This window comes from Anas acuta, chromosome 1, assembly GCF_963932015.1.
Source record: "Anas acuta chromosome 1, bAnaAcu1.1, whole genome shotgun sequence".
NCBI classification, from domain to species: Eukaryota; Metazoa; Chordata; class Aves; order Anseriformes; family Anatidae; genus Anas; species Anas acuta.
The window spans coordinates 67757500-67777825 of NC_088979.1; the positions used below are offsets into that span (position 1 = coordinate 67757500).

Consider the following 20326-nt stretch of genomic DNA (forward strand, 5'->3'; position numbering starts at 1 on the left):
TTCATTTAATGATCTCACAGTCTGTTAATGTCAGTATGTGTAGCAGTGGGAGTTTTAATGTTTTCAGGTATCTGAAATGTAAGTCACTCGGTACTGTTGGTGGTAATTCTGAACTGCCCCTCTGTTCTAACAAGTAAAATACATTTTTTTTTTTTTTGTTCTTTAAAGGCTTCCTTGAACAAGGCTTGCTAGTTCAGGACGAAAAGAAATTACGAGACCATTATACCAAAACTGTGCAGTTCAAACTGGATGTGATGTCTCTTCTGCCAACAGACCTGGCATACCTGAAGGTTGGTTTGAACTACCCCGAGCTGCGATTTAACCGCTTGCTGAGGATTTCCCGGCTGTTTGAGTTTTTTGACCGCACGGAAACCAGGACAAACTATCCAAACATGTTCCGCATTGGAAACCTTGTCTTGTACATCCTTATCATCATCCACTGGAACGCGTGCATATACTTTGCCATTTCGAAGCTGATCGGCTTTGGAACCGACTCGTGGGTCTACCCCAACGTCTCCATTCCGGAGTACGGGCGCCTGTCCAGGAAATACATTTACAGCCTCTACTGGTCAACGCTCACGCTGACCACCATTGGAGAAACACCGCCCCCGGTGAAGGACGAAGAGTATCTCTTCGTGGTCATCGACTTCCTGGTGGGCGTGCTGATCTTCGCCACCATTGTCGGTAACGTGGGCTCCATGATTTCCAACATGAATGCCTCCAGGGCGGAGTTCCAGGCCAAAGTCGATTCTATTAAGCAGTACATGCACTTCCGAAAAGTGACTAAGGACTTGGAAGCCAGGGTTATTAAGTGGTTTGATTACCTCTGGACCAACAAGAAAACGGTGGATGAGAAGGAGGTTCTCAAAAATCTGCCCGACAAGTTGAAGGCTGAGATTGCCATCAATGTCCACTTGGACACGCTGAAGAAGGTGCGCATATTCCAGGACTGTGAAGCTGGACTTCTCATTGAGCTGGTGCTGAAACTGAAACCTACGGTCTTCAGTCCTGGGGACTACATTTGCAAGAAGGGAGATATCGGGAGAGAAATGTACATTATCAAAGAGGGAAAATTGGCTGTGGTGGCAGATGATGGCATAACCCAATTTGTAGTCCTGAGCGATGGCAGCTACTTTGGTGAAATCAGCATCCTAAACATCAAAGGTAGCAAATCTGGCAACAGGAGGACAGCCAACATAAGGAGTATTGGTTATTCTGATTTGTTCTGCTTGTCTAAGGATGATTTAATGGAGGCCCTCACAGAATATCCAGAAGCCAAAAAGGCTCTGGAAGAGAAAGGGCGACAAATTCTGATGAAAGACAATTTAATAGACGAGGAAGCAGCAAAAGCAGGAGCGGACCCAAAAGACTTGGAAGAAAAAGTAGAAAGACTTGAAACAGCTCTGGACACGCTGCAGACTAGGTTTGCTAGGCTCTTGGCAGAATTCAGCTCTTCTCAACAAAAAGTGAAGCAGAGACTTGCCAGAGTAGAAACCAGAGTGAAAAAATACGGCAGCGGCACCTTATCAGTTGGAGAAGCAGAGGCTGAAAAACCCGAGGAGCAGAAAAAATAACTGATGGAGTATTTATATTTCCTTACTTAATGGAGAAGGTTGAAATGTGTGAAAGCCATAAATGTATATAAATGTGTGTGCATACATAGCCATGATTATTTTTATACAGACTCAAGAGAATGGTTTTTAGCGTTTTTAACTCAAGCGGTATTTTCTTGTAAATAGGACATTGTCACCTTCTTCATAGGGGGAGATTCTGGTCTGTCATTTGGGTACTTTTTTTTTTTTGTACTGAGAGCGGGTTTCTTACAAGTCATGCTCAGAACACCTTCTGCGTATGGTATGTGTACACCTTGACACATTGTCTCTTCACGTGCATGTTGTATGATGAAGGCATTGTACTTAAACTAGTGGGATTGTTTTTTTAAAGGGCTTAACAATATTTATAGGGTACGTGCTCTACCTTACTAGCCTATTAAATGTGTGGATGCACAGCCGGGCTTCTCAGAATCTCTGTTCATTCACAGTGAAGGAGTCTGCACAAACTGTAGGGCTATAGCTGAGGAGAAGCTGGCACCTGGCCTGTTCAGTGCAGCCCCGTATGTGTATGGCACGGCCACACATCTGGATGCTTGTCTGAGGCTTTCCTACTGAGCTAGGACCTGCAGGAAGGGTCAGGATGGCAGAGCAGCTGCATGCTTGGAAGGGTGTCTCCAGAAGCTCGCTGGTGGAAGATGTCTGTGGCAACACAGCTTCACTAAACCTGGGAGGAGAAAAGAGGGTCTTGGTGCATGCTGCTCCTGTACGTAGGGTCTAGGGGGGTGAGTGGTCAGTCCTGGAGGAGCTCTACTAGGAAACTATGAGGGCCAGCAGGACGGGCTGTCCCTGACAGCCAGCCTTCCCTCCCCACAGGCTTTTTTGGGGGCAAGTCCTCTGTTGCAGTCTTTGCAGCTATTAGACCTGTGTTTTCTTCCTTTTTATTTCATTTAATGATGCCTACTCCACCTTTCTTTGCTGCTTAGCGTCAGCTTTTCTCCTGTGTAGCTGTCACAGTACCACATTTCCACTGGTTAGGGAAAATGAAGACCACATCTGCTCCAAAATTTTACTTGGGTCCTGTGGATCGGAGCCTGACTGTGCTGGCTGTTTTTGGGCCAGATGGAGGGTGGTCACCTCCTGGTGACAGCCAGGGCCTGGTTCTGAGGTGAGTGCACAAGTCTGGCCCGCTCAGCGCTGCCACATCTAGGGCAGCGCAGTGTTGAGATGGTTCCTTGCTCTGCCACATTGTGGCCCCCGGGGTCACCTCCTCTGAAGGGATTTCTCTTATGTTCTCCCTCTGGATCTAGCTGAGTAAATGCTCGTCTCTGGGCAAGCAACTTTTCCCCTCCTGTGAATGGTTTTGAGCTTGGTGAGAGAGAAAAATCTTCCAGCAAGTAGGGAGTGGGGCTTGGCTTGCAGTAGTGGCATGGGGGCCACCAGGCGAAGGCTCCTGAGCTTGAGCAAGGGCTGCAAAGTGTCCCCAGCACCAGGTTAGCTTCACAGGGACCTGCTGCTGAAACCAGGCTATGGTGTGATCAGTGGCAGCTGAAGGATGCTTTGGAGAGCACCTGTACCCTTTCATGGGGGACTTCAGAGCCCGGTCTCTCTGCCTTCTCCTGAGGCTTCACCCAGGGTAGCTGTGGGCCAGCAGCAGGCTGGCAAGAGCACATACATTAATGACAAATCATCCTGCCATCAAATTAACCATTTACTCATTTAATCGATGCTGGAAACAGTGGAAAATACACAGTGCCAACTAACATCAGTGAGAGCTGTCAGCAATGTTACAAGCCCCATTTCTTGAGTAGGAGGAGGTTTGCCCATGTCATTTTAAGGCAGAGAAGCCCAGCCATCCTCTGGCCCCATCTCCTCACTGGACCAACCTCTCCTGCCCGAGCAGAGCTGTACCAGGCACAGCAGCTTCACCAGGGCAGCACAGGGCCAGGCTCCTTCCTGCCTCTTCAGCGCAGCTGATGGGCTGGTGCAGGGCCACTGCTTACAGGATTACAGCCAGACAGCCACACGTGGCTTATCTAGATAATAATCACAGAATCATTAGGGTTGGAAAAGCCCTCCAAGACCATCTGGTCCAACCATCCCCCTACCACCGTCACCCACTAACCCATGTCCCTAAGCACCACGCCCAACCTTTCCTTGAACACCCCCAGGGATGGTGACGCTGAAGTGTCATTGACTACTTAGACCAAATTTATACCTGTTAAAGCCCCCCCCCCCCCCAAAAAAAAAAAAACACAAAAAAACAAGAGTGGTTATCTACCTGATGGGTCTAACCGCCTGAGCCAGCAGGTAGTGCATAGCTGCTCTTCCCTTTTCCTTGCCTCTTGGCCTGGTTAACACATGCCATAAAAAGATCTGTTACTGCTATTGGCTTCAGTCACTTTGAAATGTATGGCTTTTGGTGGTATGAAATCACGTCCTTCATCTCTGTAAGATGTTTTTCCCTTTTCATGTGGATACAGCATGTACATTAAAACCTTTTGAGTAACACTCGAGCAACTCTGTGTGTTCTCTTATCCCTCTGCTCCTGCTTTTTAGTGTTTTATCGCAGACTTTGATACTGCTGATAGCACACGGCCCAGAAAATCAGCACTTGGAGCAGAGATCTGAAGCGAGGAAAATCCAGGTGGGAATCACCGCGCTTTCCCCTTGCTGCAGGGCTCCTGGCCCAGTGCCTGCTTTCCATGCCCAGCTTTGATGCTGGTGCAGTGTTTGTAGGTGCAATGCAGGCACTGGTGCCTGAGCATTGTGTTTCCTCAGGAAACAGGGTTTTAATGGACACAGTGCTCACATGCCACACTTGTACAGGACACAACCCCTGCTGAAGCAGGTGGCCATAGGGTGGTAGTGTTGCTCCAGCCTGAGGCACCTGAGAGATGCAGACGGTTTTAACATCTGCTGCAGGTGCAGGAGGGTAAAGCTGATGGAGCAACTCCATCATCCTCCAGGTCCTGCTTGCAGAGATCTTCCCAAGGGACAGACCCCAAGTCACGGTCTGGCTCCAGAGCAGGAAATAATGCAATAGCACTCCCTCCTTCTGCCCACATTCCTCCCTGACTATTTCAGTAGAAATACAGTAGAAACAGCTGCTCTGGAAAAATTCACACCAGTGAATGGGACAAGAGAAAGTGTGGTGACAGGAAACAGCATGTGCATGTGCACATACCCCCAGCTAGAGCCGCAGACCTTCCTGCAGGAAAGAACAGCCCCTGCACTTAATTCTCCCTCAGACACCTGCTTTACAGTTCTGCTCCTGCCAAGTATTTATTAACCAAGGAGCACAGAGGGCTGTGCTTTACATTAAGAAACAAACTGTTCATTTTCCTTTCCCCCCCGAAGAGCAGCATTGCTGCCTGCTGGTCTGCAAGGCAGATTTGTTCTCACAGTGCTGCCGCTGGCCAGGATGAGCGAGGATTTCGTCAGGCAGAGGCAGCCCAGGCTGTCCAACGAGATAGGGCAGGGAGGACGAGTAAGGGAGAGCTGCTCTCCATCCTTACACGCTGGCTGGTGACACAACAGCATTTGCACTTGGCTTCGTGGTCCCCTGGCTCTTCTGTTGATGTTTCCACCCTGGAACAGACAAAGAGAACGAAGCCCCTGTTTACATAATTCAGCATCCATAAAATCCCTTTGCGTACTCCTGTGAGAGCAAAGCCAATCCTGCACTAGCTGGGTCTGGCAACCGTACAGGCAGCCGCAGCGCAGGATTCCAGCTGTGGCAGCTTTCCTGAGGGAAGCCATCAACCCGGGAATCCCCCGTTTCCCCCTGCGGCTGAGTTCACAGCAGAGAGGAGATGAAAGGAGGATGCTGTGGGGGGCCAGGAAAGCCCCGCTCCCTCTGCTCAGCCTGAAGGGGAAATAGAGGGAAACTGGTACAAGCCCTGAGGAACAACCTCCGGGCCTAGCGGTCTGGCCTTTTGTTTCCAAAATTCAGGTTTTGCAATCGCTTCCAGCTTGAATTTACTCACTGGGCTCACAAAAGCAAAGGCCGAGGCCTGCTGCTGCCACCCCCCCCCCTCACAGCTTCACTGCTGAGGAGCTGCTGCTGTGTGAGGAGAAGCGGGCAGGGAGGGGAGGCTGGCAGCATACAGGCAGTCCCCACAGCCTCAGGGTGTCTCCTCTTCAAGGAGGAGCACAGACTTTGCTCCAGGAGCAGCAGCAGCTCTCACAAAGCCTTTCTTCATCAGCTCTGCCCCTTCTGCAGGGCGATGGCAGGAAGCGGCACCATGGCTGTGCTGAAGCCATCGTCACAGGAGGCTATGGAGGTTGACACCTTTGAGCTCGGAGCTCTGCCCTACATGTGGTTCCTAATCTCTCAGCTTTTGGCCTCCTTTGACGCATCATTTCTTTGTCTTCCAGGCTAGAAAAATAAAGCTTTCTGTTCTTGTCTCCAAGGCCTGTTTTCTCCCCTTCCTTCTGGAGACGCAGCCCCACTGAGGTCACCAGAGCCTCACAGGCACCATGCAGGTGCCTCACAGGGCAAGATCCAGTGGCCAGTCACTGACTCTCCACAGGAGATAGAAAAACACTAATTTTTTTTATTTTTACTTTTTAGCACTGCTTACCTCTAGAGCTGATGAATCGAACAGGCCATGCTGCAGAGACCCACTCTTTTTAGGAGAATCAGTTGCCAGTTCCCCACTGAAGAGCAAATACTGTACTTGCAGAACAGTTCAGTTCATCCAACGAGCTTCAGTGAGATCCCCGCTACGTTAACATTATGCGTGGATTTAGGCCACTTACAGCACGTCCTCGGGGCTGCTTGTTCCTCTGCACCAGACCAATGCCCAGCACAACGAAGCCTCTCTCCCAGCAGGGGCCTGGAAAGAGTCATTTTTTTTTCTTTCTTTTTTAAACAGATCCTGACTGTTGAAAGCGCAATGCCTTGCAATAACACAGCTGTCTCAAACTGCACTCACACAAAGCTCAGAAAAAAGCTTTGTGTCTAGCAACAAAAAGCCGTGGAGCTTTTCTAGGAAAGCAAAACCACTTTGGGTTCCTCCCAGCTTTGGTTTCCACCTCCTTCCCAACATGGGCTGCGAGCAGCAGGCTTGCTCCCAAGGACAAGGTTTCAAGGCTTTGAGGCTTCCCAGCACCAAACTGCAGCAGCCACGAGCACCAGCAGCTGGAGGAGGATGAGGAGGAGCAAGAGCAGCAAGGGCAGAGCCACACAGCACCTGGGCCCTGTGTTAGGCTATTCCCCTTCGGAGATCCTAGTTCAGGAATAAGAGACCAAAAGAGATAAAGAAGCCCGCATTATGTTTTGAGGAGTAAGCACCAGTGGCGGTGGGACCAAAAGAGCACCTGCTTTATTTGGGGGTGACTCTGCAAAGTTCACAGGATTCTTCATGTGCAGATGGAGATTGATTTAAAGAAGACATAAAATCAGTGTCAGTAGCACCGTAGAGGTTCTTTAGAAAGCATGCTTTCAGCACTAGGGTTTGTTTCCCTGACAAATTTCCTGTACTGTATTAAAAGCAATTACACCAGGGGAAAAAAAAAAGCTTAATTGTATCATTAGATTACCTGTCTTCATACTTTGCTGTCAGAAACTTAACCAAAGCAGTACCAAAAAGTGCTGGGTCAGGGGTGGGAGGGAGAGCCCCACATCCAGCAGCAAGGCAGTGTGTCTGATGGCAGGCAGTGGCAGGAAAACCTTCCCTGAGGTCTGCATCTCTCTCGGCAAAGCTACGGTGACAGAGACCCCAGCTGTGCTGCGTACAGCACAAGTCACCTGCCAAGCAACTTCTAAGAAATAACACTTAGAGAAATCTAGCAATACAACACCTTTTTCAATTATGTCAGAAAAAAAGGCAGCAGAAGACGTTTTTAGATTAGGTACTGGAGAAAAATAAATGCCATTATTTCATGGAGCTGTTCTCATGGAGTTGTCAAGTCAACTTCTCATCAGGGTAAGAACTGACATGTCTAAAGGCAAAAGCCAATATCAACTCTATTTATAAAACAGCATTCCTTCTATAAAGGCCAGTATATACGGTGAATTTTCTTAATAAAATTTATGTCAGGCCCCTGGTGGTGCTATGGACTTGGTGACAAAAACACAGGTCATTAATCCTTGCCTTGGCCAGAAAAAGCATACAGCTTTTTAGAACAGTCTTAGCCAATACTGACACAGACCAACAATGGATATAACTACCTAATAAAACAATTTATAGCGACAATAAATTAATAATTACATAATTAATTAACAATAATTAATGATTACAACTGTGCCAGTGAAGCACCTTAAAGCTGACACTGTGGGGGCTGTCCTCCTACCAAGCATTGGCAGCGTGTAGGCCCATGCTCCAGAGCACAAACCCAGGCAGACACCCATGTGAGAGCCTATGTGTAGGCTCAGCACATCAGCTCCACCACTCCTGTGCGGTTTAACACATGGTCTGATGCTCCTGCTTCAGCTTTTGGATGAGTGGTGCGACTGACTAATCCAAGAGAGCTGCATGGAGAGCCCGGCTCATCGCCAGCCCGTTCTCCCGTCAGCTTTCCTCAAAGCATGGGGTGCGAGACGGCCTCCTTGGCTGTCACGGTCCAGGCTCATACTAGTGCCTGCTGAACAGAAGATAAGCCCAGTCAGAAATTCACAAAACAGTATTCCTTAGTCACCCAAACTATGTTCACACCTCTGATGGCTGCTCCTGAAATCTTTTCAGCAACTAACAACTGAAGTTTCCATGGTCCTTTCAGATTCAAGTCCTAACACACCTCTAGATTTAAACAAAACTATTCCTTTACTCCTAAGGAAATCTGAAAGAATCCTGTGCTTGTTCGGTATTAATGATTCCTTTCAAGGCATCTTGCATTACTATCATTTGAGGCATGCAATACTACAAAATACAGATGAAAGCCCGTTATCCTCTTCACACCAAAGCTGGAAGCATCTTGGCAATTTATCTGGGTGCAGAGGGAAACACTCTGATACATTTGTCACTTGTCAAATGAGACAATGCTGAGATGCCCAATTTTTTTATTTTTTTATTTTTTTTTATTTTTAATATTCAGGACATGCTGGAGAACATCAGCATCCTGGCATTAGACCACTGCCTTGTGTTCTGGGTCAGTCAAGGGGCACTCAAGCAAGCCCAACTAGATCTGTGCTGAATTCTGTAGACCTGAAGTTTGCTAAACCCCACTGAAAGGCTGAATGAAGATAAAACACATTCAGGTCGTTCCCAGAGCCCAGCAGAAGAGGACTGAAATGGCATTTTCCATGCTTTGCCAAGCCTTTCGAGCTACAAAAACTGCAACTCCTGTAGGGCAGGAAAGCAGCTTGCAGTTATAAGATTTCAAGAGTTATTATTTGAAACTGCTCCTGCTGGAGGCTTCGCACATTTGTAACACTGCTAAGGAGGTAAGGTTTCAATACTGTGGCATTTTGGGTAAATTAAGTAGAAATTTTAAGTGGAAAATTTGTCAAAGTCCTTATATCTTACCTGAAAACGATTCCTCAAAAAAAAAAAAAAAAAGCCTACAGTTTTAAAGGCTAATACAGTTATGTATTATTTTAATCTTAATGCTACAGGAAGATAGAAAAAGCATATTTAAGATGTTAGCACTTTTGTGAGAACTTTGTATGCCTATCCAACCACATGGACTGCCCGGCTTTTGGACCTATATAAAAAGCATGACTTATATGCCTATCAGTTGGATATAACCATCCATAGCTACATCAGAATAACACATATTTTAGGAATATTGGTTGAACAGTGTTAGATTACTGATGGCAGTACATACCAGATGGCAGTATCATCATGTAGTTCATACCTGCAACAAAACAGCTCAGCAGAATCCATTCTCACTATCTACAGCAAAAGATGCCCCAAACCCAAATGAGTCAGCAAGAACCATCATTAGATTACCTTGCATTTTCCTCTTAAATCTGACAGGCTATGAGGTGAAAATGCTGAAGGCGTACCTTAAGTGCCATCTAGAGATCAAAGACCAGAAGACAGAAAGTACCCTTCTCGCCCCAGCAAGTTTCAGTCCTCACATCAAGGCAGCCTTCTTGTGTCAGCCTGGATTCGAGAGCAGACCATCGCTGGACCCCGCGGCACTACAGTTCATTCCTGGAGAGCTTTTACACATCTGTAACCCTCAAATTATGCTATACTACAACGTTTTCTAAACAAATAATTTAATATGCAGTTTATCAAAGTAAGGAAATCACTTGTTTTCTTTTTCACTGAACCATGGTGAAAAAAGGTCACTGTTTTATTCAGCATCATAGTTACATAACAGTTGTCTGTTTCTATTACTAGAAAGAATTTATTAAAATAATCCTGAAAGACATCTTTTCTTTCTCCAATGATTTCAAAACTACGCCTTTTAATGCCAATTCCACACAGTCACTGATTTGATCTGTAGTAGTCAGTTATAGCAATTGTCAAGGCACAAGCTCAGCTCTGCACATCAGCTGTAGCTTGTATTACGAAAGAGATATGCCAGTTATGTCTTCACTTAAAAATGCATAATCCCTTTATCATATATTGCAACAGGAGAAATTAACATTAAACACAGACTACAAAAGGTAAAGGATTTATTTCTGATATGATTTGTAAAGTTAAATTAAAAACCTACTGAATACTTTATGTAGTAGATGAACATAACTGTAGTATTTACTTTCTAACAGTTTATTTAATGGTTGGAAGTGTACAACATGAAGTAGGCCTTGTTTAATATTTTTCAATTTTGCTTATTGTTAGATGAGATTAAAATACAGTAGCCATCCCTTTAGATTATGTTGCAACACTGATCATGTGCCTTGATAAGTAGGAACAACGATTCATTAAATAAATGGTGATGACATAACATGTAGGGAAGACTTTGGATTGTCTATTTAAAATGTCAACATAATAGGCAATTAAGAATAAAACTTCATTTTAAGTGCACTTCCACATGCTTTGTTTATAATATAGCAAAGACTTCCTATCTTTTTTCCTCAAACACTTCACTCCCTACTCTAAAGCTGTTCAGTTGAAAATGCACTTTCCCCAGTAAACTTTTTTTAAAAAAAGCAACTAAAATTTCTACCCTTTCATATGCTAAGAAATGTTTTTCCTAATTAAAAACCACAATTTATTACAAGACATGTGAAGACAACATATAGTGAAATGAATTTTAATTGTTGTGCTGTGACTAAAGTAAAGTTCTCAAGGCTGCAATTTAACATTCCAAGTTCTCCCTTCCATCTTTATTGATTCTTAAGGTTTTGCACAGAAACTCTTTGGGGGCTAGAACAGCAGTAATTGCATCACACTGTTTTCCAAGACTTCAAGTTTCAAAAGCAAACTCTTCAAAAAGTACAGTTCTTGATTTGATTAGATACAGGGACAAAAATATAGCACATACTTGAAGGTTACATGGTCTACAAATGATGGCAATATTTTCCTTGGGAGAGTACAGTTTGTTTTCTTGTAAATACTCAAAAAGGCTCAACTTCAAGCAGTAATAAACACAAGCAAAAGTGATTTAACCCTTAAAATAAATATTCAGGAAAACCTCTCTGTACATACAAGTGAAAGAATATGTAACACTTTCACGCTAAAAGAAAAAATAAAGATTTTGTTCATATAAGCAGCTGAAATCTGCTGTTCCAGCCCAATGTCCCCAGTAAAGAAGGGAGGCACAAACACAGGTGACTACTGTAGCTCACTATCTTATGGCCTTTTTGGACAGGGACATCACCACCATCATTTATTTAATCCCTTTTGTTATATTTATTACAGCATGCCAAATCCTTTGGCATATGTGATGGCCTTCAATAATCTTTCTTTAAGCTTTTCTTTGCTTGAGTACTCCGGAAGCAAAAGTACATTAAAGCATGTGTGAGATGTAGGTAACCTGTGGAAAAACACAAAAAAGAAGAATTCAGATGGAGGAACACTTACTGCATGCTAAGAAATACATCACCATATTCTAAATACATAACAATGGATTCAAAGAGAACCTACTCTGCTTAAAGATTAGCTTAATTAAAAGTGAAAGCTTAATAAGTTAAAGCAGAGAAATTGCTTCCATTTATAATCAATGTAGAATTTTACCTCTCTGTATCTGGGCCATTTTTGGCTATGATCATCTTTAACTTTCCAAGTCCTCCCACAGGGGCTCTGTCTGTGCCTGTTGTAAACTGCAAGAATAGCCTTTTCTGTTCATCTGTAAATGAATGGACTATCTCCCAGAATTCCCTAGTAAGGAAGAAAACAACAGTAAGTAAACTGGAAGTTGTTTTGGTACAAATGAGGCTTTCAAAAGTAACTTAACTTCAAAAAGTTTTAGTACTCTCATTGATCTTACCAATTTACAAGTTGCATTCATAAAAAAAGTATCAATGTATTTATGAGTCACTGAGACACTAAAGTAGAAATCAGAAATACTACCAAAATATTGCAGTTTAACTATTTTAAATCTTAATTCTGCTGATAAATGATCTGAAAATATTCCTTATTTTATTATTCTTGTGCCCTATAAAGATACACTAGTTATACTGTCCAATTGAACCATCTTTTTTCTTAAACTCCACAGTAAACAAATGCAACTGCTGTCAAAGTTCCTCTACTTTAACGCGAACTACAGTTTTAATGCAAAAATCTAGAAGACTAAAGGCATGTTTCTCTGATCCTTGCCTACACAGTTCTCCAGTCAAAGGGGACAGTAAGGGGAAAAAAACATTACAAACATTTTTCCTCTTAAAAATGTTGAATTTGCTTGATTTCTAATTAGAAAGTTCTACACACATTGTACCTACTCAAACAATTCACTGTTTGCAATCCTTCCCCCTTCCCCCCGCCCAACAAAACCACAAGCAGTGATAATTTATTCATAGAACGACAAAATGGATTGGGTTGGAAGGGATCCTCCTCGAGGATCATCTAGTTCCAATCCTTCTGCCATAGGCATGGACGCCTCCACATGGAGCTCAAAGCTCCATCTAACCTGGCCCTGAAACAGTCCTACTTATATGGTTTAAGAGAAACACAAAAATCCCAAGGAAAATACCATCAAAGATCTATAAAAGTTCACTGGAAGCTAAAAACATTGCTTATGCTATCTGCTCTAACGATAGTACTTGAATAAAGTGCAGTTATAGATAAGACTTATTTCCGATACTACAAAAATACTTAATCTGACAGTGTTAAATTCACTATGAAGAAACAGGCATGTAAAGTGCTTGTACTCCTTCAGAAATTATAAAAGATTACCTAATAATAAGAGAGTCTCTTGTATAGCCACCATCATACTCTGTAGTTTCTTCTAGTGCTTGAAAATCTAAATTCTGTAAGAAGATGACATTTTAAAAAACGACCACTAATTATATTAGGATCAAAAAAGCTCCACTTTTTTTCTGGTGTACATTCAGGATTCTTACCCTACTTCCACAAATTAGTAATTCAATTTCCTCTGGTCTAAATAAATATTTCAAAGGAGATTCATTGGTCACCATGTGGAATCCTCTCCGAAAGGCCTTGAACTGCTTTTCTACTGATTTATTGAGTATATAGTCAGCATACAGATTGACAAATTCCTGTAAGGAAACAGCCCCCAAGAAATTCTTAGTACTTCAACACATACTCCACTCAAAGTATCTCCTAACAATGTAAAATTCCAAAAATACATTTAATCCATTTAATTCTATATAATTCTCAGCTTCTATTCATTTGTGGTGAAGAACAAGTCACAAATATCTCTCAAACAGGCCAAAACATCACACCCAGAACCCAGAAGCTACGCATGTACCAATGCCCTCTAACAAAGAGAGCAACCACCCCCTCAAAAAAAAAAAAAAAAATCAACTGCCATGCTTTAAAACGTGCATTATAGAAGTGAGACCAACCTCTATAGAGTCCTAGATAATTCTGCACATAGCATCTAAAAATTACACATTACATTAGAAATATATATATATATCTGAGGGTAAAGGGTACCTTTCTATTTTCATTTGTAATAGGAATTTTATCACCGTTTTCCTTTAAATCATGCATCATTGGATTGCCAAAGAGATCAGTATGGGATATTTGAAACGTTATCATCATATCATCTTCCACACTTCCTTCATACTCCAGCAAGTCTCTCAGACTCTGGTAAAGAACCTAATGGAAAAAGAAATACACATCTGTCATTACTAAGTTTCAACACATGACTCAAGACTCAAGAATACAAACTGAAGGTGTCAGAAAAAACAAGTGGGATTATATTTTTATAGTGAAGTAGAAGTAATTAACGTTCCCCTCAATGTTTTAATTACTGGATGTTCACATGTAAGCCTTGCCCTCTCACTAGCTGGATCTTTTTAGTACGTCCACAGCACCTCTTAAAATACCTTGCATTGAAAACAACTGGACTTGAACTCTGGATCATGAGGATTGGGGAGCATCCCACACTTGATAGCATTAGAGAAGATTGACTACTCTGAACTTCATCTCTGGCTTCTGAAGCTCTGAAGTAAGTTCCAGTCATATTAGAATACCAAGAGTGGAAAAAAAAAAAAGATTTAAAAGGTCAACATAGGTGTTAGAACAGAAAAAGAAGAGTAGCAGGAAAAAAACACTACCCTGACTGCCTTGTTCAACAGAAATAAATCTATATTTTTCCAGTCAAAAATGTTTAGTTTATAATTGTAACTACTGGAATCTGGGAGCACTGTATTTCTCAACATCATTTGACAGAGAAACTGGTCACAGCTGACATGCTGATACGTATAGTCATCCAAATTGCCTATTTTTTGATTACACGTGCCTCGATTCCTGATTATATCAAAAAAGACACGTTTTTTAAATTATCACCTTACTCTTTTTTTTTTTGAATACCTGAAGATTTTGCATAACTGCTTCTGAAAAGGGAAGTGGTCCCACCACTTTGAAATGAAATGAAGCATAACAAGCCCTACTCATTAACATAAGAGAAAGCTACTGCTGCAGGGCCAAGACACCCCACATACATGCTTCAACGCATGCTTCAGTAACGTATGCTCGCAGCTTGGTGCTTTTACGTAGCTGTTGGCTTGGAACAAGTGAGGTAAAATAGACATTGATCACTGCTTGCAAACTTAATGAGTATTTATGAACCGCTGCCTCTGTCCTTTGCTTAGGAAACATGAAACAAGCATCATGTCCCTGCATGTCAACTGCTACCGTTACGTATTTCATATAAATCTATTTCTACAAATACAGGTAAATGCCTCAGTTTAGAAATCTCCTTGGGAAGACACTAAGCAACTGTTAATAATGACATTAAGCCACTTTGGCAGCATGTAAAAAACAGAGCAAAGCTTTAACAACACTCAGTCTTATTTGTTCACTGCCTCCTCCAAAACAGATGTAGGTTTTATTGCTTATGAATTTGTTTTAACAAATACAGACTCTTCACACAAGTCATTGGTTAATTCTCTTCCACCTCTGACAATGATCTTGTGTTTTAATTTAAGTCTCGGTTAAGATATTGCCTAGAAAATGCAGTAATAAACTCAAAGAACATAATGAACTTACAGGATGAGAGTCTGCCAGATCACGGAAAGTTCCTTTTTTGCCCATTAGCTTCCTGTAGACAACCATGGGAAAATGTACATCCAGTATACAGTTATTGTAAATAGCGAGCCCCAGCACTATGCCGATCAGCGTGAACTGACCCTCAGTTTCAAAAGAGGACGGATTAAACCAAAACAGTTTTGTAGATTCATCATATGTGAACATACCTGCAAAAAATGATTTTGAACAATTGCAGTTACTTTTCGATAAAAATGCCAAGTAAAACATACTTTTATAAACCTATTTAGAGTACCTCCAAAGCATATTTAAAGTTATACTGAATTTAATGGCAAAAAAGTGAAGCTACTTACCTTTAGGGTAACTGAAGCTGCTTGAAATATTAATATTCGCTTTATGACTACAAGCATGCATGAGGCCTGCAATACAACATCCTAAAATGCCTGCTGAAGTCATACATATAAGCCTTTTTCTACCCCTTCCATTATTGAGGAAGCAGCAGCACATTGTCAAAGATTTTAACTTTGATAAATACAACAGGGCTAGAAAAGAACAATCAATAGCCATGTGGATGAAATCATCCTGAAGAACCCTAGTTACTGCAGAGTGATAGCCTTTCTATGCCAATTCCAGCAAAGGAACAGGAATAGATGCAGCTGTATCACTCATCTGGAACTATGATGATAAGCTGGGATTAACCATCACATGTGAATTTAAAACAAGTTAGATGCCTAACACACCTAAATACATGCCTAAAGATGTAGTTTGGTAACTGAGTCAGTGCAGCTATCACATACATCCTAAACTGAGGAAGAAACGTAGCACAGAACTGTTGTTTCAAAGAGAGGCTGCAATTTTAACATGTCACTGCTGAAAGGGGTAGATTTTTCCTTTTTCCCTTATCCTTTTATCTGATTCAGATCACTGCTTCAGGTGACTGATTTCCTGCCAAGTTCACTGCAGGTTTTAATAAACAGCTGAACTGGTACCTGCTAAGAGCTGCAGGGAAGGGATAGGACTACGTGGACGAGAGAAAGTTTCTCTCCCTTTTGCTGTAGCAAGCCATTAGATTACCTCTTGTTTGTGAAACCATGATTTTTATAGAGGCTATAAGCTATTTAAATGAATCCCACTGTGAAGTCTGGTAAGCAAAGACAAACACAAAAACAGACTTAAGAGGAGGTTAAGAGACCACAGTGGATAAATAAAGCCATATTGCCAGTGACCTACAGCTTGTACAGCTAAGCCTCATGATGTCCCTGCAGAATCTAAGGCAAAGTATCCAGGCTCCTTCCTCTCAACACAGCAGAAGTTAGATGCATGTGGTCAAGTACATGGACTACATTTGCCACAAGATTTATCTCAACAGCTCTTAAAAAGATACGCATATTTGTAACCTAAAGAGATGCACAAATCGGTTACAAAGCCACACAGAGCCACCAAATGCCTCCTTAGACTGAAAATAAGATGCCACCTTCAAACAAGATATGAAGCCTGAATTCTCATTCAACTGACCCTAAGGGAATGACCTGCAAACTCATTCAAAGAAGCTGGCTATTCCCCAAAATAGAAGATTATTTATCTCAGCAAAGTACTAGGACAGGGTCAGCTATCAACGGCAACACAAATAGCAGACTAACACATCAGGCAAGTAAACTGGAAATCAGAGATAGATGAGCAACATAAGCATATGAAGGAGAAACATTAAACAGAGGCCTGCATTCCATTTTCTGAATTGGCTGAAGTTTAGGCAGCTTCTGGATTACTGGCATAATAAAAGCAATGACTTGTACTTTCTGGAAGATGATGAAACAGTTAAACAGTGAAAACAAACAATTCCAGAAAATGTATAATAATGAAGGACTAACAGTTTACCCATACTCACATCTGGAAAGACTAAAATGAAATGTAACATTATTCATTGACCCAAATTGAAACTATTGTACATTAAAATTACAATGTAACACCAGAAGAAAGAAAAGCTGCAATAAGGGGAAAATGCAACAAAGGGAAAACAATTTTGTAATGCTGCTATGAATTAGATGAAGTTATTCCTTCTCTTCCCGTGAGAATTGTTGGTCATAAATCTAATACTTTGGGATTTTGTGTTTTTTTGACAAAAACTTTAAGGTAGTTTAATATGAGAATATTTGAAGTGCACTAGTAAAGAACTATTATAATAAACATCACACACACCTATTAGGCAGATGCTTTAAATTCTATTTAAAGGATTTCTACCACTGGTAAATGAAGCATTCACAAGTCAGCAGAAGTCACAGTACAACAGCTTATACACCGCATATACCACAGTGATATTATGTGCAAAAAGAAAGAATGTGAAAGCAAGCTACGTTTTCTGATTTTACGTATTTACACCAAAAGCTATTTTTGTTGGCAAAGTTGATATAAATACAAAAATGCTTGTAATTGTTTGTATTTCTAATTAAAAAAAAATAAACCATGCACACACACCTAATCTGTTATCTGTCTTTATCTAGAGGGAACGTACATCCACAAGCAAAATCTTAGCTGAACCAGACTTCAGTTATTACACAGGTCTATTCAATATATAGCACAATGAAGAAACCCACATAAATTCTCTTTAGATAAACTCAGGTTAAAACAAACATTTCACATGGGGAACAGTACTTGAACAAAGTACTAAGATTTCCTTATTTTGCCATTCTTTAATATATTCCAAGTAACCTTTAACATCAGATTCCAAATCTGATTCCAACAGCAGTTTTTGGAGTGAATAAGACTGAGTCTGTGTCACTTGTTACAACCACCCGCCTTGGTATGGCAAAGGGCAAGTCCCAAGATCCAGATTCTGTGACCACATCTGGGGACTTCCTTCTTCATCTGGTCAAAACAAATACCTATTTCCTAGACAATTTTCTAAGCTACAAAACTAAGAACAACAGCTTTTTAAAAAAAAGTTTGATGACCACGTTAACTGATGGCCACAAGCTGTTGCGCTTTAATGGAAGTTAGATTAGAGGAACTAAAACATGACATCACATTCCATGTAATCATGAAATGATGATAGAATCCCAGTAGGTCTGATTTCTGTCCTGAGAGAACATTCACAATAATGTAATCATTTAAATTCTTCCACAACTGCAGGCAAGCTGCATATTAAAAGCATGTATGTGCATGAATAAAAACAGAAGTGTAAGAAACTGGTGCAGGGAGCAAGGGAAAAATAATAAAATGGAAATGTGACTTAAAACAAATATAAAAACCTTGTAGTTGGTTAAGAAGAACTAGGAACAGTTTGATATGTCTTAGTCACTCTCAAGTTCGACACTACTGTCAAACTAGAGACATTTTAGTTTAAATCATTAGAAGAACTGAAACTCTTAAACATATAAATGTATGTATTTTCTTAAGCTGGGGGAAGGGGAGGAAATAACTCAAAAACTCACCATAGTCCTACTCTGGTTTTATTGCAGAAGTTCTTCCTCTCTGGTTTGCTTACTAATTCTAGAAGCTAATCACAAAGCAAAGCGAGGAGAAAAGTGAGAGAACAAACAAAGGAACCCTGCAAAGGAACCCTGCACTACTGACTTATATTTAAGCAAACAATGGCAGCTTTCTCTAACTACACACAGTTATGCCTTTCATCATTGCTCCACAGGAGGATGACTGATGGCAAAACACTGAGCCTTAATGTGTCAAGTACTCTCAGTCACCAAGGAATCTGGGGAACTTCAGGGAAAAGAAGCAGCAAATGTAGAAAGGCACTGCAAAGAGCTTACTAATTACTCAGAAGTGAAGGTAACATACCAATATCTGGATTGAAGATTTCTTCCACAACGAGTTGAAAAAATTCTTTGGAAACACCTCCTTCATCTACCCCTTGCTCTCCTTCAAATTCAACATACAATTGCTTCTTCAAGTCTGCAGGATTTTCCATGGCAATCATCTCTAGCTATTGAGTGAACAGATGAAATTATTTCATTAGTACATCCCAATGGCTTATCAGGTTAACTACATTAAAATCTACTCTCCAAACCTAAGAAGAAAGCAAGTATAAATCACGACTGTAAAACATCAGAAAACAACAGTAATGCTAAATCACTTTATGCAGGTATTAGCATTTGGGGATTAACGCAGCAAGAAACTTACCGAAGATCTTATCTGTTAGTCAGTTAAGCCTGCTAGCTTCTCCATTTCCATTCTTCTTTGCACTTATTTCAAGTCAGTTAGCAATATGTTGGGCAAAATTCACAGAAAACCATACAAAAACACGGTGCACTACTGGGTTAACTAAATTCATCTGGCTACAAGAGACTGCAGTTTGATCTATGCAGCTGACAACAAAAGGTTTTGCAAAGGGACCACACAGATTTGTTTCTGGAACCTTTGTGTGATAACTTAAGAGTGGAAGATAGCAGACATGCCTTTGAAAAGTAGTCACATCTTACTAACAGAGGTAGGAAAAAAAAACAAATAAAAGGACATGAATATTACAGTCAAATGAACTCCCTTTCCTCCTGACCCTTGCGAAGAAGTCTCAGAAACATCTTGCTCTTTTTATTTCAGTGCCTTCACACAGACCTACTGCATCGCTTCCTTGGAATTGAAAATTCAGGTAAAATCACACAGAAGTTATGATGTTTCATAGGAAAGAATTTCATTCCTATGTGCAGGCCATTACAGGTCTGTAACACCTTTTCCCCCAACAGAAATGTATCCTTTCATTAAATTACAAGTTATTAAATAATTTTTTTTTACCTGCCAAGAAATGTGCTGCTTAGCGGCACAAACATATTGGTCAAACCTGTGCAGCATTATTAAACATACCTGCGTGCAGAAGAAAATTCAACAGCAGTAATGTAAGGCACAGAAGGACCCGTACAATCTGCAAAGACCATATTCCTGGCAAGATCTGCCTACAATTCAGGACAGTGCTAACTGCACTTACCAGTATGTGTTCTTAACATGCTGAACCTCTTTTTATTTCACTACCCTACCTTATCCATACACACACCAACACATCCCTTATGCCCCAGAATCAGACTACAGGAGTGTGAAGGAAAACAGGAACAAAAAGGAAAAAGAAGGAAGCGATGCCACCAGCGAGATGCTTTCTCCTGAGCCATTTTCTCCTGCTGACACCAAGGCAATCGGCCAGCCATGTCACGAGCAGCACAGCAGGGCAGGAGAGTGACTGAGCTGAAGGTGGGGAGCATAATGGGTCTGGAGGCTTTGAAGCTCCTCATGCAAAAGGAGCACGTGGGGAAAGAATCACAC

General features: G+C 41.6%; 2 protein-coding genes across 12 annotated transcripts in view; one reads left to right on the forward strand and one right to left on the reverse strand.

Moving 5' to 3' along the window:
* CNGA3 (cyclic nucleotide gated channel subunit alpha 3) overlaps nt 1-4061 on the forward strand; it is a 35257-nt gene extending 31196 nt beyond the window's left edge. For all 3 annotated transcript variants that reach the window (XM_068681273.1, XM_068681257.1, XM_068681264.1), the window contains one exon: nt 169-4061. In XM_068681273.1, the coding sequence (XP_068537374.1) occupies nt 169-1574 (1406 nt within the window). In that variant the 3' untranslated portion in view covers nt 1575-4061. The remainder of the gene's footprint in view (nt 1-168) is intronic.
* Nucleotides 4062-10690: 6629 nt separating this feature from the next.
* UBE3A (ubiquitin protein ligase E3A) overlaps nt 10691-20326 on the reverse strand; it is a 47829-nt gene continuing 38193 nt past the window's right edge. For all 9 annotated transcript variants that reach the window (XM_068681202.1, XM_068681237.1, XM_068681236.1 and 6 more), the window contains 7 exons: nt 18857-19001; nt 15071-15276; nt 13511-13675; nt 12955-13110; nt 12788-12861; nt 11630-11773; nt 10691-11429 (listed from right to left, as the gene is read on the reverse strand). In XM_068681202.1, coding sequence (XP_068537303.1) covers nt 11309-11429; nt 11630-11773; nt 12788-12861; nt 12955-13110; nt 13511-13675; nt 15071-15276; nt 18857-19001 — 1011 coding nt within the window. In that variant the 3' untranslated portion in view covers nt 10691-11308. The remainder of the gene's footprint in view (nt 11430-11629; nt 11774-12787; nt 12862-12954; nt 13111-13510; nt 13676-15070; nt 15277-18856; nt 19002-20326) is intronic.